We start from the raw sequence: 20,688 nt of genomic DNA on the forward strand, positions 1-20,688 counted from the left end.
TTTTTTTAGCTATCAAAGTATGCACTTTTTTTAGATAAATGTATTTAATTATTTTTAAATATATATATACATATATACTATATATATATTTAAAAGATAGATATAAATTAATTTTAGAAGAGATTTAATTTTCAAGTTTTATTTTCATAAATACTGCTTGCAATATTACAACCTAGAATGCACCTTTTTTTTCAAAAGTTGATTCTATAATTGATTGGGGTTGTACCACACATTCCCTTATGAAGTAGTAATAAATATCAATGTGTTTAAACCTTCTATGCACTACAACAAAAATCACTAAAATCCATCGCCAAAAAATAGTGGAATTTAGCTTTAATCAACCACATTCAGTGAATTTTATATAAAATCGATCGGAACAAGTTGGTGGCTTTTAAGAGGGTGAAATTTTTTGTTTTTCTGTGGAATTTATTTAAAAACAACCACATCTTCGGTTGCTTTTATCATAATTTTAAATTTTAACTTTTTAAATTGAAATATTTATACAAAATTGAATCTCCCACCCCAAAATAAATTACACCAAAATCAATGGGTTTTAATATAACACGTTTAAAAATATAATAAAAACCTCATAATTTAAATTAACTATTCCATTATATGCTCTATTTGTGCGACCCTATAGACTATTATTTAATTGGCAATAATTTTATTCTCTAATAAAATTATAAACAATGAGTGGTATCTAGTAATACATCATTGTTACCTAATTAAATAATAATGAAATCGTGATTAGATAAAACCTTTCGTGATTAATGTTTTTCGTGTAATATAATCCCTTTAACCATACATATTATAGATTAAACTCAAGGCAAGTTTTTAGTCATCCTCTTCAACATTTAATCCGGGTTTACTTGAGTAGACTATCAAGACAAATCATTATTTGAGCATGGCCATATTTTTTATAATCTTACTCAATCAAGAGGCCAATAATATCTCTCCTAATTATAGGAGGGTTAAATCCTTTATCTATCATTCATATTTCTCATATGACTCATGATATACCCAATGTCCACTTTTATCATCACCCGATCAAAAATAACTTTTAATGTAGTCAAAGTATATTAATCCTCGTATAGAAATATAATGATTTTAAGTCAAAGGATTGTTACACCATTATCAGTGTGAGTCTTTCTTATGATTTTATTAAACATGAAGAATCTCACTGTGGGTCTGTCCAGTATCATGTACTCATACATGTACCTATGTATTGACTTTAGTATCCCCATACTTATAACCAATGAGATGTGGTTATCTTGTCAAACAACATACTAGTCTATCTATGTATTATTATTGTCCTATATAATAATACTCGACTAGGGACCTTTAAGAATATGATATATTATATAATCACAAGTTCAAGTCATGTACTTAAACTATACAATGTGTATCATGATTCTAAGGACATTTATTATGCTAATAAAATATTGCAGTAATTAAGGTCATAATAAATACATTTATTGAATGATCAACTGACATAAAGATTTAAAAGAATAATGTATTGCCTCTCGGGCACCTACACTAACAATCTCCCACTAGATCCAATCACCCATATATCTAATACCCATGGAACTAGTGTGACCATCGTGCTTCTGCTGTGACAAGCCTTTGGTCAGTGGGTCTGCAATGTTATCATTTGTGTGTACTTTACATATGTGTATATCACCCCTTTCATTAATCTCTCGAATAAGGTGAAGTATCCTGAGTATATGTTTGGCCCGGAGTGTGATCTGGGTTCTTTAGCCTGTGCAATGGCTCCATTATTATCACAGTATATATCAACGGGATCTGCGATCGATGGAACCACTCCCAAATCAGAAATGAACTTTCGAATCCAAACGGCCTCCTTAGCTGCTTCACAAGCTGCAATGTACTCGGCCTCCATTGTAGAATCAGCTACTTTTCTTGCTTTGAACTCTTCCAGCTCATAGCACCTCCATTTAGACAAAACACAAAACCAGACTGTGATACAATATCATCTCTGTCTGTTTCGAAACTTGCATCAGTGTAACCTTTTACAACGAGTTTCTCTTCTCCTCCATACACCAAAAATGAATCTTTAGTTCTTTTCAGGTACTTAAGAATATTCTTGACTGCCGTCCAATGACCTTCACCCGGATTAGACTGGTATCTGATCGTCATGTTCAAAGCATACGAGACATCTGGGCGAGTACATACCATTGCATACATGATAGATCCAATTGCTGAAGCATGTGGAACTTTATTCATGTGGTCCTTCTCATCCAATAATTTCAGACACTGTTCCTTAGAGATCGTTATCCCTTGAGACACATGAACATATCCCCTTTTCGCATTTTGCATTCCAAAGCGATGCAAATCCTTATCAATTTATGTGCTCTGACTTAGACCGATCATCCTTCTAGATCTTTCTCTATAGATCCTCATTTCTAGAATATAGGATGCCTCTCCTAAGTCTTTCATGGAGAAATTGCTCCCTAACCAAGTCTTAACAGCCTTTAGAGAAGGTATGTCATTCCCCATTAGTAGTATATCATCAACATATAGTACTATAAATGCCACATAGCTCCCGCTAACCTTCTTATAAATACAGGGTTCATCTTTGTTTTGAACAAAGCCATACTCTGTGACTATTTCATGAAAACCGATATTCCATCTCCTAGATGATTGCTTCAATCCATAAATGGATCAACGCAATTTACATACCTTGCCAGCATTCCTTGGATCGACAAAACCCTCAGGTTGTGTCATCTACACATCCTCTTCAAGGCTTCCATTAAGGAAGGCTGTTTTGACATCCATTTGCCATATTTCATAATCATGGAATACTGGAATGGCAAGTAAAATCCTTATAGACTTGACCATAGCCACTGGTGAGAAAGTTTCATCATAGTCAATACCATGAATTTGTTTGAAACCTTTTGCAACCATCCTAGCTTTATAGGTCTGAACATTTCCATCCATGCCTTTTTTCTTCTTAAAACCCATTTGCACCCTATAGGTTTTACCCCTTCAGGTGGATCAACCAATGTCCATACTTGGTTTTCGTATATGGAATATATCTCGGATTTCATGGCTTCAAGCCATCTCTTAGAGTCTGGACTGTTCATAGCATCTTGGTATGTGAGAGGCTCATCTTCATCTATGAGCATCAAATCACCATACTGTATCAAGAGAAATCCATATCTCTCTGGCTCATGGTGAATTCTACCAGATCTATGAACAACCTGTGTTTATTGAGCATTATCATTATTCTGCTCTTGTTCCACTTCAGGTTCAATGCTATTTTGTGGTTCTCGATCTTCATCGAGATGTATAGTTCTCCCACTATTTCTTTTGGAAACAAAATCTCTTTCCATGAAGACAGCAGCTCGAGCAATAAACACTTTCCGCTTAGAAGGGCTATAAAAATAATACGCCTTTATTTCATTAGGGTATCCCACAAAAATGCACTCTTCGGATTTAGGTCCAAGCTTGTCAGATTCTTGACGTTTCACAAACGCCTTAGATCCCCAAACTTTCATAAAGTTCATTCCTGACCATTTCTCCTTCCATATCTCATATGGAGTCTTTTGAACCTTCTTAGTAGGAAAACGGTTAAGTGTGAAAGCCGCTATTTCTAGAGCGTAACCCCAGAAACTTAGTGGAAGATCTGCATGACTCATCATCGGTCGCACCCTGTCCAACAAGGTGCCATTTATCCTCTCTGAAATTCCATTCCATTGAGGTGTTCCTGGCGGAGTGAGTTGTAATGCAATACCACACTCTTTCAAATACTCTCTAAATTCGGTGCTTAAGTATTCAACCCCACGATCGGATTGTATGATCTTAATACTTGCACCTCCGCCAATTTGCTTCTCTACTTCAACCTTGTATTCTTTAAATTTTTCAAAAGAATCGGATTTGTTCTTCATAAGATATACATATCCATATCTACTGAAATCATCAGTAAAGGTTATGAAGTAGTAGTAGCCTCCTCTAGCCATCACACACATTAGGCCACATACATCACTATATACTAGCTCCAGACATTTAGTGGCCCTTTGACCCTTACCAGTGAAAGGGGCTTTAGTCATCTTACCAAGCAAACAAGATTCGCATTCTGGGTATGATTCAAAATCAAACTTATCCAAGTATCCATCCTTATATAATTTGGATATGCGTTTCTCATTTATGTGGCCTAGACGACAATGCCAGAGGTATGTTTGATTTGAGTCATTCATTTTAAGTCATTTGTTTTCTATATTACAAACATGATTATCTAAATCAAGAACATATAAACCATTAAATAAATGCGCAACACCATAGGTTAAATCATTCCAAGCAAAAGAGCAATTGTTGTTCTTTATTATAAACGGAAAACCTTTCTTGTCCAAACAAGAAACAGAAATAATGTTTCTGCGAATCGCATGTACGTAAAAACAGTCTTCTAGTTCTAAAACAAGCCCAGAGGGCATAGATAAATAATAAGTCCCTATAGCTAAAATAACAACTTTTGCTCCATTGCCTACTCTTAGGTCCACTTCTCCCTTAGCCAAAGTTCTACTTCTCTGCAGGCCCTGCACATTTATACAAATGTGAGAAGCACAACCAGTATCCAATACCCAAGATGTAGAAATAGACAAATTGACTTCTATAACATAAATACCTGATCAAGAAATCTGAACTGCTTTCTTTTTCTTCAGATCCTCCGAGTAAATTAGACAGTTTCTCTTCCAGTGACCATCTTTCTTACAGTAGTGACATTCACCCTTGGCCACACCACCTTTAGGCTTTAAAGCCTATTTGGGACCTGACTTTGGCTTGGGTGTAGAATCATATCCAATCTTTTTCTTACCCTTCCACTTTCCCTTCCCTTTGGCCTTACCTTTATTTCCCACCATCAGTATGGGAGCAGGTTCAGCTGTCTTCATGTTGGTCTCATATGTTCTCAACAGATACAACAATTCAGTAGGTGTTTTGTCAAATTCATTCATCAGTCCAATTTCTTGACTCAGTGACAAGCAAATACAGCCTTTTCTTTATCCTTGGACATATCAATGCTTCATTTTTCTGGACCTCATCTCTCTTTTCTCTCATTCTTGTCATTAAGTTAAAGTGTATCTCCTGTAACATTATTACAAGGGGCATGTACCTAATTCCAACAAACACAGTAGATATTAATAGACACATTATACTAACATTTTATTATTCTGAAACAGGTTTTTAGCATAACATTTTAGTAGCACAATATACTAACACAATTTATTATTCTAAATAAAACTGCAAATATAATTTTACCTTTCATTTATGATCCATGCATTGAAACATTCACTCATATTGTTCTCTACATTATCATCTTTTGAATGAGTAAAGAAGGAAGCCTTACTCCACAGTTTTGGATCCAACTTGGAGAGTTGATCATGAGCTGCCTTTGAAGGTTTTTGAAGGTCTTTCATAGCTCTTTGATGTGCAACATGGTGTGTTGCACAACAAGCATTCCAAAAAGGTCTTTTCACTGTAAGTGATGGGAACCTACATACAATATCATGTTTACTATCAGTGAAGGCATATGCATGAATGAAACATATAAGTGCATTCAAATTTATTTAAATATTGTACCTTTTCCTTAAATTGCTGTAAATGTGTCTTGTACAGAACCTGTGTTTCACCCATGGAAGCACATCTTTTAGGGCATTGTCAAGGCCCTTCTGTTGGTCATTGATGACTGTATAGCCATCTCCATCTCCAAGATTTAGATCAGCACTGTAGAGGTCAGTAAATAACTTCCAGGACTCAATATTTTCACTCTCCACCACAACATATGCAATTGGGAATATTTGAATGTTGCTATCCCTTCCAACTGCAGACAATTATTGGCCCCCATAAACAGTTTTCAAGAAGCACCCAAACCCTATCACTGGTCTACATCTAGCCTTCCATCCCTTCTTCAAAGTATCATAGCATATGTAAATCCTCTTGAACTTATTTGCATCAGTTTCATTCAGTCTTGTTATCCTTATCTGAATTGTATTGTTGGACTAAGTCTTCAATATCTCATGTGCAAAATCACTAAGTCTAGAGTAATGCTCTTTCAGTGCTTCTTGAACCCCTTCCAGTACAGCTTTTTTAACTCTAAGAATCTTATTCTTGGTCACCTCAATTTCCAACTCTTTTTTATTATCTCAGCCATCTCTTTGACTTTCCATTGTGGATTCTTCCTGATCCTCTCTCCGAACACCTCGGTAAGGTATTTCACACTGCAAAGCTTGTTTATATAGGGTTTAATGCAGTTGTGCTCAGGAAAGAAGATTTTTATTGTGCAGTTATCACTATCCTTGTCCTTACTACACCACATATAAAACCTACAATCAGCTTCACAACAAACTTGGCACCTTAGCGCATCATTAGTCACAAACTGAATCCCTCTTCTATCCTTAATGCCATACTCTCTAACAGCATCCCTAAACTCTTGCATACTAGCAAATTTCATTCCCACATGTCAATTCACAACATTGTCATTCTCACCTATTCTGACCCCATATATATTTCTTCACCTTTTTTTAGAATTTGGTGGACCTATGTAACCTATTTTAGAGTTCTCATCTTCACTTGAAGAGTAATCTGACCTAAGTTCTTGAGAACCAAAATCTGACTCATCACTGCCAATTGGACATATAGGGAAAGACTGTAAACCAGCCTTAGGCACATTATTCACTCTAATAGTCATCTCATGTTAAACCTTTTTTGAATGTTTTCTATACTCTGCAAACTCCTTATCACTATCCACAAATAAGTCATCATCACCACCACTCTCTGAACCTTCACTCTCAGTTTCCTTGTCATAATCTGGATCACTACAATCCTCATCCTCCCCCTCCCAATCCTTATCCCCACCTAGTTCCACATCTTTAGTTTCATTTGGTTTTCCCTCAAACGATAAGTTAATCACTTCATCCATGGAGTAGTGGTCTACATATAAATCAATCCTACCAAAGGGTTTGTGAATATCTACCATCTTTCTAACACTGTTATCATCATACAATAATTTCACACCATCAGTAATACACATGCCAGTCTGAAAATACACCAAATCAGAGAGATCATACACATAGTCCCTCGTAAAATCATCTAAATCCCAAATTGATAACACCTCAGTGTCAACCCCAGGAACTACATCAACTTTCCCCCCTTTGTATTCAATTATAGGAAGGTGTACCAAATCACCGTGATGATGAACAAACACACTAACAAATGATTCCATACCGTTTCATGAAAGTAACACATATATCAAAACATATACATCAAATATAAGGCATGATTATAACAATTTATATGAATTATAAATTTATACGACATAATCGAATATGCAATTTATACAAATTATAACAATCAAACCCTAAACTAACAAACACATATTGCATTCGAAACACACATAAAAGTACTTTAATACGCAAAGATGAGAGTACCCATTACCATACAAGAATCGCTGAAGTAATCACACAAGAATCGCACCCGAATCGTTTCGAATGAGCCGCATATTATTTTAGAGTTTTTATCACCAAATGACGATTGAGTTGTGATAATAATAATAATAATAATATTTACCTTTTATTTTCTAATATTTTTAATATTATCGCGTATACTACACCTGTCATACCACGTCTACCTCCATGTCAGCACCGTTACGTTTTTCGTTTGGTCAACTAGTCAAACTAACGTCCGGGTCATTATCCATTACTATAGTGGTGTAATTGAGATCACATTCACATTAATGAAATATTTGATATACGGGTCTCACTTCAGTGAATACTTTGATATATAACCCCTTTCATATTTATACCAATCAAAGATTAAGTGTGATAGAGGCACCCACTTATTATAGTTTGAATTGCAGTAAAAGATTAAGTCTTAATTGTTTCCAAATCACTACTTCCTTGAAGTGAACGTATGACTAGTTTTTGTATTTCGGAGACTAGATTTGTAACCGGAGCTATAACTCATGATAAATGAGAGTTGGTCTTATCTTCAGGTCAAGTGTTCTATTGCAAACTTATTCAATAAAATTCTTTGTCGATAATGAAATCAAACAAACAAGAAGTTAGCAAGCTAGGGAGCTTTTATAGTAGAACTATCTGCTTAATTTCTTTAAAATTTTATATTTTAGGTGTGTCGGGGCACTGCATAAAATTAGAGGGGAGTATCTCAACCTCAAGCAACATTTAGATGAGATTCGTACAAATTTTGTGTATATAATGTGTGGTTCAAGCTTTATTTACATGTTGTTTCTTGTAGTAATGAATGCCATGTTAAACAAGCTTTTCTGTTCATTTCATTCCTTTTTCCATGTCCATCTTAATTTAATATTTTATGTGTTTTTGACGGATGGATGTTAAGTATAGAGGATTGTTCATTTCATTCCTTTTCGGGGAACTTGTTAACATTACGAGTTAATCTCCTTTAAATTATTACAAATGCATACCTTTCAGCAATTAAATATTTTATTTGAGCTAAGAGAGAGAAAGTTTTTATATAACCTTCCATTACTTGTTCTTAAAAGTCATGCTGAATATTTATATATATGTGCACAGTTACAAGAAATTGAAAGGCCTAAATTTTATTCAATGATGGAAATTCAAAGTCCTCCCACCATGGAAATTCAAAGGACATCCATCATAATTTATTATATGGAACATTTCTCTTTGAATGTCCATTACATTTCTTGTATAGCGTTGCTTGAAAAGCAAGTGAAAAAATAATTACATTGTTTCATAACAGGCTCCTAATATTATCACTTTAAAAATCTATTACCAAAACTCAATGAAAAAAATCATAGTTAAGAGAAAAAGAGTGCAGGGCACATTTCCTCTCTCCTGATATTTTCATGTTAACGCCATAGTATAATATATAATTCTTCCATTTTGTTTTATATTTATCTAATGTAGTTGTAGGGGCTTTTCGAATAAAAGCACTAAAAAAAAATCCTCCTCTACATATATATATAGGGTAAGGTTATAGCGAGATAATTCTTATCAAGAGAGATAAGAGACTAGATTTTACCCATTCATTAATTAATATTTTAATATATTAAAAAAATTAGGAATTAATGACAATATGGTGACTACTGTATTGAAAAAGCAAAAAGTTTCTATTTTATAGTATAAATAGAGCAAAATACAAATGAAAAAAGGAATGGAACATTTAACATATATGATTTATTTGATTGAGATTGTTTTAATTTTGGAAATTAAAATCTGAACTAATTTCTTCTTTTCAGGTTTTCAAATTAGTTTTAGAAAACCACTATATATTAGCGCTTGCAGGCACTGTTAGGTCAGAAAAAAAATATTGCTTCCCACGATCATGGATAACAGCAAGTTTATATATAATGTATGTGTTAATTTTATTTTTTTGTGACAAAAGCTGCTGATTTTATTCAATATCAGACTCTAACAAAATACAATCTTGAAATTCAATAGGGATATTGTCCCTATCAAAGTTACGATCATGATATTTATATGATGCTCTTACAAAACAATGAGCCACCACATTTGCAGATCATTTAATAAATAACAAAGAAATATTGTTTGAATACCGAAGTTCCCTGCGACAATCTTCTATCACTAGACCAAAGCTCGATCTCATTTCCACTCGACTTCGAATGGCTTGTACAGCTGCCAAACAGTCGGATTCTATGATCACCACCTGCCACTCTGTGCTCTTGACCCATGAAAGAGCTTCTTTAATAGCTATTGCTTCTGCAAATTCTGGACATTTTATGCTAACCTGTACACGTTTCTGGGCCAACTGTGTTAGGGTTGGAAGACAACTCGTCAGAGCTCTCCAAACTACATTAAGAACTCAAGGGGGAGCCTTCAGCTTCCACAGTTTCATAAGCACCTTTGATCTCTCTTCCATATTGAACATTCCCTTCATTCTCTGAATTAATCTATAAGCACTTTTAACCGTATACATACCTGACTTTTCAAGATTCCAGATAATAGTATCTCCACTACCATTTTTTGATATAGGAGTGTCAAGGATACATTTTTGATCCCTACGGTTAAAAAGATCCAATATCACCTCTTTATCCCACTCTCTTTTGTCGATGCACATAAGACCCTGCACCTTATTATTCTGGATAGCTTCACATTCTGTTGAAATATAAGGGTTGCCAGTATTTGCAAGCCAAGGTTGACCTATAATATTAACATCTCCCCCAGACCTAATCTGCCAACAAGCACCTGCACTCACCACTTCCCTAGCTTCCCACACACTTCGCCAGGTGAAACTAGGATTCGCTCCTAGTTTAGCAACAAGAAAATTCCCCTCTCTGAAATATCTCGCCTTGTAGACTCTTGAAACCAAACTATCCGGATTAGACAAAAACCGCCAACCTTGTTTACCAAGCATGGCAAGATTGAAGCTTCTAAAATCTCTGAAATCTAACCCTCCGGTAGACTTATGTTTACAAAGTTTTTCCCAACTAGCCCAATGAATCTTCCTATTACCTCTTTGAGTCGAATTCCACCAGTATTTCGTGAGCATTTTCTCAATATTCTTGATCAAATCCATAGGCAAAAGAAAGACGCTCATCGCGTATGTAGGCAAAGCTTGACCCACCATTTTAATCAGAATTTCTTGTCCCGATTTAGAAACAGGTTTCCTCTCCCACGTACGAATTTTATTCTCTATCCCATCTTTCAGAAAACCCAACAAAACTGATTTCTTTTGACCCAACAGATTGGGCAATCCCAGGTATTTATTATGCCTGTCAACTTCATTCATCGAAAGCACCTAGCACACGTTAATACGGTTATAAGGAATGACGTTTGTACTAAAGAACACTGATGATTTCTCCACACTAATTTTCTGCCCTGACGCATGTTCAAACAACCTCAGAAGTTCCATCACTCTCCCTGCCTCCTCCGTATTCGCTTTACAATACATATAGCTGTCGTCAGCAAACAGCATATGAGAGATTGCAGGAGCATGGCGACAGACTTTAATTCCATGAATCCAGTTCCTAGATTCATAATGATTCAACAAAGCTGATAAACCCTCGGCACAAATTATGAATAAATAGGGGGACAAAGGGTCCCCTTGTCTAATCCCTCGAGAAGGAGTAATAGGACCCATTGTATGTTCACCATGAACGATTTTATACGAAACAGAAGTTATACATGCCATAATCAATTTAATCCAATGCTCACTGAATCCCATTCTTCTCAACATAGCCTTCACAAAATCCCACTCTAGTCTATCATAGGCCTTATTCATATCCAATTTGATTGCCATGTACCCTTCCTTACCATATCTCTTATTTTTCAAAGAGTGCATCACTTCATATGACACCAAAATGTTATCCGAGATCAACCTACCTGGGATGAATGCACTCTGAGATTCTGAAACAACCACATCTAACAACACTTTCAAGCGATTGGCCATCACTTTTGTTATGATCTTTACTAAAACATTGCACAACGAGATAGGCCTCAAATCACTAACACTGCTTGGGTTTTTCTTTTTTGGTATGAGAACCAGATTTGTATCATTCAATCCATCCAGCAACACCCCTTCAGTAAAGAACTTTTTGACCATCAACACTATATCATTCCGTACCAACGACCAATGTTTTTGGAAAAAACCAGGCGTCATACCATTCGGACCTAGCGACTTGTCCGGATGCATATGAAACAGAGCAGACCTTACTTCCTCTACAGAAACCTCCCTCAACAGTTCTTTATTTTGAACCTCTGTTATCGAGCTTGGCACCTTATTTACTATCTCTTCCCACTGAGTCTCCGTAGCAGTAAACATTTTGTCATAATAAGTGGTAATTAGCTCCGACAACCCTTCTTCCCAATTGATCCAGTCTCCATCAAAGTTCTGCAATTTATGGATATAGTTAGACCTCCTTCTTTCACTTGCTGTGTTATGGAAATACCGAGTGTTTTTATCTCCAGCCTGCAGCCATAATTATTTAGAACGTTGGCGCCAAAACAATTCTCTTTGATCTAAAATTAAAAAGAGCTTTTGTTTTACTTCCTTGAATCTCTCTAAAGACGCTTGATCTATTTTTCTTCTCAGCTTTTTTAACTCCACCTTGCATTCTTTGACCCTCCCACTAAAATTCCCTGTCACTTCTTTGCCCCAGACTTCCAGTTTCTGACAACAATGTAGTACTTTCCTCCGTATGTCTTCACCAGCGTTCTCTTCCCAACTATCTTCCACCAATTGGAAACACATTGGCTTAATAAGCCAAGCATTCTCAAATCTAAACCGTCTAACTGGCCTCTGAACACTAAACATGAATCTTGTATCCAAATAAATTGGATTATGGTCAGACGGACTGTCCTCTAAATTATACAACTTTGACATTGCAAAATTCTCTAGCCAGCTTTCATTCGTAAGCAACCTGTCCAGTCTCGTTTCTATCCAATTCTCCATCCCTCTACTCCTCTCCCAAGTGAATTGATGTCCTATAATGTTCATATCAATCAAACCTGAATCAGTTAATATCTCGTTAAATCCCTCTATTAGCCATTGTGGATAAGGATCCCCTCCTCTCTTCTCTCTTCGATCTACAATATTATTCAAATCCCCCATGACACACCATGAGAGGTTAGCATCTCTAGCAAGATTCTTTAGAAGCTCCCAAGTTTTCCTTCGATTAGCTCTATTCGGTTCACCATAGAAGCCCGTAAATCTCCAACTCCCCCTTCCTAAAGTTGTTGTTTCGATATCAATATGATTATTCGAGAAACTCCTCAGGTTTACCTTGTCCTCTTCTTTCCAGAGTAAAGCCATTCCACCACTCCTGCCTTGCGCCTCTACCACCACCATGCCTTCATAGTTTAACAACCTTTGAATCTTTTCCATTTTTACTTTACTACATAAAGTCTCGCACAGAAAAACAAACATAGGCTTATGTTGTTGGACAACATGTTTAAGGAACTGAACTTTCCGGGGATGCCCTAACCCCTGGCAGTTCCAACTAATTGCAATCATAATGCTAGGCGGGGCTGCTGCACAACACCCGCCACTAACAAGTTTTTTGACTCCTCTTGAAGCTCCATTATACTATCACCCTCCCGATCCTGTGATTCTTCCATAATATTATCATAAGTCTCATTCATTCTTCTCCTCTTTGGGTCCACCACAGATATTTCAGATTCGTCCACCTCAGCATTTAATATATCCACCTTGGAATTATTATTTTGAACATAATATTATTAAGATATCCCGCCTTAACAATATTCAAATTATTTCCTTGATTTTCTCCGTGACTTATCCCCTTATCATCGTTTGAAATATCAATCAACATCCCATCTTTTTCTCCCTTCTGGTATGCTATCCCGCTAATGTCGGTAACAACTTTCCCCGTAACTGAATCTTCCTTCTCCCCAGACTTTACTGCCGGAGAACCACCCCCTGGCCGGAGCCATTTTGCACCTATCGTATAATTTTTCCTTCTTGGTTCAGCTCTCATCCATGAACCAAACGGTTTCGCTATCATCTCTTCTGGCATCTCGAATAGCTTTTCACAAAACTTATCACTATGCCCAATTAACCCATATATAAAACAAAATGTAGGAGCTCCCTCGTATTTAAAATTCACCCATGACCATTCATCAGCATTCTTCCTTAACTTCATTCTTCTTTTTAATGGTAAATCCAGTGATATTGACACCCTAACTCTCAAGTATTCCCTCCACACTCCAGTAAAATTATTCACATCAGATTCTATGAACGTCCCAATATAGTTTCCTACATCCTTCACAACCCGCAACGACATGAACCCAGAATTCATATCATACAACTGCACCCAGATATCCATTGTATTGATTGGAACTGATCTAGGATTATCACCTTGCTTAATCGTATAAAGAACAGTTGAAATCTGCCGAAGGTCCAAGGACTACCTTCTATTACCCTCTTAATGTCAATCTCGTGATATAATTGAAAGATGAATCAATTTGCTTCCAACGGCTTCACATACATTCCACGTCCTGGCTTCCAAAGAGAGGCCATTTTGTGTTGCATGGCCTGAAAGTCGATTGCAGAATCCGTTAAAAACCTTCCTACCAGGCACCATCTCAAATCAATTTCAGATAACTCTGTATTCTCTTCATAACTAATCCCTCCTTGTTCCTCTTCTTCAATACTGAATCTTGAGAAACTCTCCTCCATTTCTTGCACATAATTCTGACGTCCAGCCATGATTAACTCAAATGATACTAACAATAATTGAAAATGAAAGGAAACGACACACACAACCCCAAACAAAACTTATCACAAACTAACCATGCCGGAGGGCAAGACGGTAGATGTTCATCCTCAGGGAACTTTCTCCAGGGTTTTTAAACATGAAATATATGTATCTGTTAATTTTAAATGAGAGAAAAACAAGGTGTAGATGGCCGATCTCATTCATACGGGAACAACAATACAACAATTATATCTAAGTAAAGAAAATTAGGAAACTACATATGCTAAAAATCAAGGAAAACACTCCTACACCAGCTCCACTACTACAACTGCAATACTGACTTATTCAAACTCCACTAAAAAACCTCACAAATGATTGCAACGCGCGAGACCGAATCAAACTACAACTTTAAGACATAAATAATTAAATAAATAAATAACCAATTTAAGTTTAGATTAATTCAAATAGACACACCCTTAATCTAGACAACTTCTTTATTAAGATCCTGTCTCATCCGCTCGAACTTGACTATTGACAGTGCCTTTGTGAGTATATCTGCACGATCCGATTCAGTCCTAATGTGCTTCACAATGATCTCACCTCGTTCCACACATTCCCTTATGAAGTAGTAATGAATATCAATGTGTTTCAAACCTTCTATGCAGTACAACAAAAATCAGTAAAATATATCGCCAAAAAATAGTGGAATTTAGCTATAATCAACCACATTTAGTGGATTTTATATAAAATCGATCGGAACAAGTTGGTGGCTTTTAAGAGGGTGAAATTTATGTTTTTCTGTGGAATTTATTTAAAAACAACTACATCTTCGGTTGCTTTTATCAATTTTTTAAATTTTAACTTTTTAAATTGAAATATTTATAAAAAATTGAATCTCCCACCCCAAAATAAATTACACCAAAATTAGCGGATTTTAATATAACACGTTTAAAAAAATAATAAAAACCTCACAAAGGTCTGGATTGCCCTTGCAGTCGACTGAGTTAACTCAATTTGAGTTCAACATATATTCTTCAAATTACACCATAAACAAGTTTTATAACACAACATATATGGCTACGAGATACAACTCAATTAAGATCTGTAAAATTTAGCTCATAATGTCAAGTAAGCAATTACAACCTTCACTACAAAAAAAACGGGTAAATACGACCGTCCAAAAATCGGTCGTATTTGCTCGAGTCATATTTAGTAACCAGTCAAATTTAGTATACGGAGCGGCTAAATTTGACCGAAAGCAGTCGAATTTGTTTTTCACCAAAAAACTTGAAAATCCCGCCCAAAATTTTGATTTTTTGAAAAATTTTGAAAAGTCCGCCTAAAATATAAATTCGACCGTATATGATTGAAAACATTGTTCTAAATTCGACTGTATGTGGTCGAATTAGTGAGCACCAGATTTAAAAAAAAACTCGCCGGAAAATTTTCAAATTCCGACAAGCTTCAAAAAATTCAGCAACCATTCCGATAACCCCGATGTTGCCAAAAATTGGATTTTTCAGTTTAATTTTATACATCAAATTAGTCTACATCGTTCCCATAATCTAAAAATGACCCCAACAATAATATATGAATGATATAATTCATTTTCTGATCAAAATGGTAACTTTTTCGGCAAAATTGAAAATCATATAAATCTTTGTGAAATTCGATGCTTATTATTACAAAATAAAGCTAATAACGTATACAATTGATTATCAATAATTATATTAACATAAAACAATTATCAAGAACAAAACAATGAATCAAAAATCATACCAAATTCGATTTTACACAAATTTCAAGTTTGTACTTCGAAATTTTTATACATACTCCTCCAATTTTCCTAAACACAAACCCATACTCTGTTATTCATATGTGGTACTGCTGAGCAATTATATATTCACCCGTGCAACCTGTTAATATATATATATATATATATATATATATATATATATATCACAGATGCCTAGGAGACCAGTTCGTCATGATCAGGGCAGGATTTCAGTGCCACCAGTAGTAGGATCAGTTGAAGTAGTTTTGTGAGACCTATTTTTGGTCTGTGAGTTGCTGTAATAAGTTAGTGTGTCAGACTTTTAAATAAATGGTTGTTGTAATAGTAAATAGTTTAAATCATACTTGAACCTAGAAAAGATCTTGGTAATGGGGTTGTGATATTGTAGTAATAGTAATCTAGTAATTTATAATTGTGGTTTGATATTATTAGTGACGTCAACTCCTGACCCCGGGGTTGAGGCCGGGGTTTTATCAAACACCTTGCCAATAATCTCTTTCTCACTTAATTTCTTACAGAGATGGCACCAAAAGACTTGATTTTTAATGGAGCTAAGTTTGTTCCTAACAACTACTCGTTTATTCTTAGCAAGGATGAAGCTCCATCGAAACTTCACTTTATTCAGGATTTTCTTGCTAATTCTGATATTGGGTATGCTTTAACCCAACCTGAAGCAATCTCTGGAACCCAAGTGCTGGAGTTATGGAGAAGTGGAATCTATGATGATGGTGGTGCTCAAGGGTCCCCAAGTATCATCTTTACAACAGGGGAGGATGAGCATGTCGTGACTTTGGCTACAGTTCGCCAAACATTGCAACTACCTGAATTGCATATATTCGACCGTTGAGGAGCCAGTTCTTCAACAGATGATGGCTAGTCTGGGGTATGAAAAGAGATTGGCAAAGCAGGGTCAATTGAAGAGATCCAACATAAGGAGGGAATGGAGTTTTTTCTTTGACTGCATTACAAAGGCCTTCGCCAACAAATGTTCTAATTTGGATGCAATCCCTATACTCAGTCAACAAATTGGGTATGCTCTCATTAATCAAACTGATTTTGATTATGCAAATGTTGTTGGAGGAAAGACCCACCTAATTTTTTGTTCGAAAAATAAAGATAAAAGATGGATTTTGGGATGCGCGTGTTTATATGAGTTGTAAAAAAATAGAAGAGGAGGGGATTGGTAAATGACGAAAAGGAGGTTGACCGAAAAAAGAAAGAAGTTAGCCGAAAAAAAGAGGAAAGGAGCAGGGGAGGGGAGATGAGGGCAGGGGAGGGGAGGGAAAGGGGGGTGACCGGTGGGGGGAGGGGGTTGGGGTTTAATTTTAGTTTTTTTATAGTTTAGATTTTATAAAATGCAAAATCAACCTTTAGATTATTTTTTAAGTGGTTGAATTTGGTGCGTTGGATCTAAATCATGGGGATCACTAACATGACAATAAATTTAACTATCATCGGTTGTATTTATGAGTGTCAATTTATATTTGTTTCACTTAGTTTTAAATTAAAATAATATATATTATTATAAATATTAGAAAATATATTTAACAACTAGTTATTATAGTAAAAAATTGGAATGATGATTTTGGTTAATTTAACATATAAACCACCGAAAATAGTTTGCGGTATAATTTATTTCTAAAAAAATATTGTAATTTGTTAATCTTTTTCATAAAAGATTATAATTTTATAATTTATTTTAACAACTCATTATTTTAATAAAAAAATTTTAATTATGATTTTGACTCTGACATCCTTACGGTTGGATCATTCATAAACTTTTTTTAAAAAAATTGAAATATCGTTACAGGACTAAACACTAGTAAGAATAACTGGTCAAACTACTAGTTCACTATTAAAATAGCAAATTAAATACATTTATTTTTTCTAAAATTTTTATCATATCACTAAAATATATAGATCTTGACATCCCTATGGTTAGATCATTCATAAACATTTTGTAAAAAATTGAAACATCGGTATGAGACTAAACACTAGTAATAAGTACTGGTCAAACTACTTGTTGACTGTTAAAATAATAAACCAAATACATTTATTTTTTTTCTAAAATTTTTATCATATCATTAAAAATATATAGATCTTGACATCCTGATGGTTGGATCATTCATAAACATTTTTTAAGAAAATCGAAACATCGGTACGAGACTAAACACTAGTAATAATAACTGGTCAAAGTACTAGTTGACTGTTAAAATAGCAAACCAAATACATTTATTTTTTCTAAAACTTTTATCATATCACTAAAATATATAGATCTTGACATCCTTACGGTTGGATCATTCATAAACATTTTTAAAAAAATCGAAACATTGGCACTTGACTAAACACTAGTAGGAATAACTGGTAAAACTACTAATTGACTGTTAAAATAGCAAACCAAATACCTTTATTTTTTTCTAAATTTTTTATCATATCACTAATATATATAGATCTTGACATACTTTTGGTTGGATCATTCATAACCATTTTGTAAAAAATCAAAATATCGGTATGAGACTAAATACTAGTAAGAAGTACTGGTCAAACTACTAGTTGACTATTAAAATAGTTAACCAAATATTATATTTTTTTCTAAAAATTTATCAGATCACTAAAATATATAGATCTTGATGTCCTTACGGTTGGACCATTCATAAATATTTTTTAAAAAAATCAAAAAATTAGTTTGGGACTAAACACTAGCAAGAAGTAGTGGTCAAACTACTGATTGCCTGTTAAAATAGCAAACCAAACACGCTATTTTTTTCTAAAATTTATATCATATCACTAAATACCTCTAAATTCAACCGCAGACGGTCGCATTTGTTACTAAATTTGACAGCATTAATACGACCGTAAATAAATACGACCGCGTGCGGTTGAATTTATCCGCGCCCTTTAAATTCAACCGAAAGTGGTTGAATTTGACCCCAGTTGTATTTGTGCGGTTGTATTTAGTCTTATTTTTTTGTAGTACTTGTATATCAAAACAATCATCCCAAGAATCATAAATTCACTATAAAAAAACATTATACAACTTAATAACTTTGAGATATCTTGTATTCATTAGTTTATCTATACAGAGAATCTGTTTTAACCCGTTTCCTGGCCGCTGACTTCTTTCAGAAGTATTAAATGCTTTTTTTTCCAGGGTTTATACTCTTACAAAAATTCTGACTTTTTAAGCTGACTTCCTTCATGAATATTTTTGTTTTGATATAAAGTCAAGTGTGAATAATGTGATTTTGCAGTAAGTGAAAGGAAATGAAGTGAGGATAGGTAGATGCGGAGTGAATTGGGGAGTGATAATGAATAGTGTGGAGAAAGATAAGATTGAGTTTTACTTATGTGTGGTAATTTATTATTAGCTGATTTAACATCACATTAATTGATGAGTTGGCCACATTAACTGGCGTTGGATTCTTTGTTACCAACGCATACAGATAAGATTATTAGGATACTAGCAAACATGTTGACTAATATGTTGTGCAGTTGGTATAGTATAAGTTCATTTCTGAATATATTTACTATTTTGGCGATTGATAATTCAAACATAGTTATCTTTAAAATTTTCTGAAATGAACAATGATAAAATGTAAAAACTCTAAAATAAACTATGTTCACGTATCATATATATAAACAAAAACTAAGATCATTAACTATATGTTTATAAAAAAAATTATTATTGCATGAAATAAATTGTAACATTTAATTTATGATATTATCATTATTTGGTATTTTCTTGACAATTTTAAATAAATTTAAACATTTTTTATTTTTATTTTTATATTTAAAGTATACTATTTAAACAAAATCGATCGAATTTGGTTCTTTTTTATAGTTTCAAAATATTGACATGTTAAGCGGGAAATTTCCCGCCTAGTTTTAAAGTACCTAAAATTGGCTATTCTCAAAATTTCTTCAGTTTTATTATTAAATTCAACCAATTAAAATTGTCCGATATTAAAAGCCACCAAACAAAAGCAACTTATTTTAAATTCCACTAATTTTGGTCACTTTTAGTCTTCATTCAAATAAAATTTTAATTGATCATATAATGGATCGAAATTGGTAGAATTTGATGTTGGTTACTTATGTTTGGTGGCTTTTACGTGTTTTTCTTATAGTGATTGAAATCAGGGTTATTGGCTAAGTCTATAGCCAATTTTTCCTCTTTGTGTACACTGTATGTTCGTAGGGATAACGACATAATCCCATTACTTCCTGAAAGGCATATGTCATAGCCTATTCGTTTATTCGAGGATTTAACTTAACTCAAATAAGAATGTAATAAGTAAATAGTGGATCTATCATCAGAGAGATCTCACAAAGTAACATCTGTCAAAGGATAAAGAAACCTGCAGACTTGAAGATTCACTGGAAGAAGTTCAAGAATTTGATCATGCCTCAGTGATATAAATCAAGATCGTGGATTTAATCAAGTGACAGAGATCTCGTCAGGGTATCATTTATTACAAGGATTTAATCAGAGTATCAAAGTCAAGACATGAAGAAACGTCACGGAAGTTAGTCACTCATGAACCAGACAGTACATCGAGTGTCAGCATTGAAGTGACGGAATTGATTCATAAGTCTCAGTGATTTTCAGAAGATTGTCAGAAGAATGGATGCTGCTCAGGGTTAGTATTAATTCTCTATTAATTAATTAAGTCATATAATTTAATTAAGAAAATAAATTATATCTGCA

General features: G+C 34.4%; 1 protein-coding gene across 1 annotated transcript; it reads right to left on the bottom strand.

Moving 5' to 3' along the window:
• Positions 1 to 4,962: 4,962 nt before the first annotated feature.
• LOC141696247 (uncharacterized) lies at positions 4,963 to 6,703 on the bottom strand. Its single transcript, XM_074500415.1, has 5 exons — positions 6,531 to 6,703; positions 6,343 to 6,452; positions 5,596 to 5,836; positions 5,275 to 5,508; positions 4,963 to 5,128 (listed from the first exon to the last, which is right to left on the bottom strand). The coding sequence occupies exons 1-5, from the start codon at positions 6,701 to 6,703 to the stop codon at positions 4,963 to 4,965; spliced, it is 924 nt and encodes a 307-aa protein (XP_074356516.1).
• Between the last annotated feature and the right edge of the window lie 13,985 nt (positions 6,704 to 20,688).

Source organism: Apium graveolens, chromosome 11 (genome assembly GCF_009905375.1).
Source record: "Apium graveolens cultivar Ventura chromosome 11, ASM990537v1, whole genome shotgun sequence".
NCBI lineage: Eukaryota > Viridiplantae > Streptophyta > Magnoliopsida > Apiales > Apiaceae > Apium > Apium graveolens.

Bases quoted from the DNA above. Each gene is read 5' to 3' on its own strand.
- LOC141696247 (XM_074500415.1), bottom strand. From the start codon at position 6,703: ATGACTATTAGAGTGAATAATGTGCCTAAGGCTGGTTTACAGTCTTTC. The intron at 5,837-6,342 runs GTAGGTTTTATA...AATTGTCTGCAG, and splicing joins AGTTTGTTGTGAAGCTGATT to TTGGAAGGGATAGCAACATT. The intron at 5,509-5,595 runs GTACAATATTTA...TATTGTATGTAG, and splicing joins TACAGCAATTTAAGGAAAAG to GTTCCCATCACTTACAGTGA.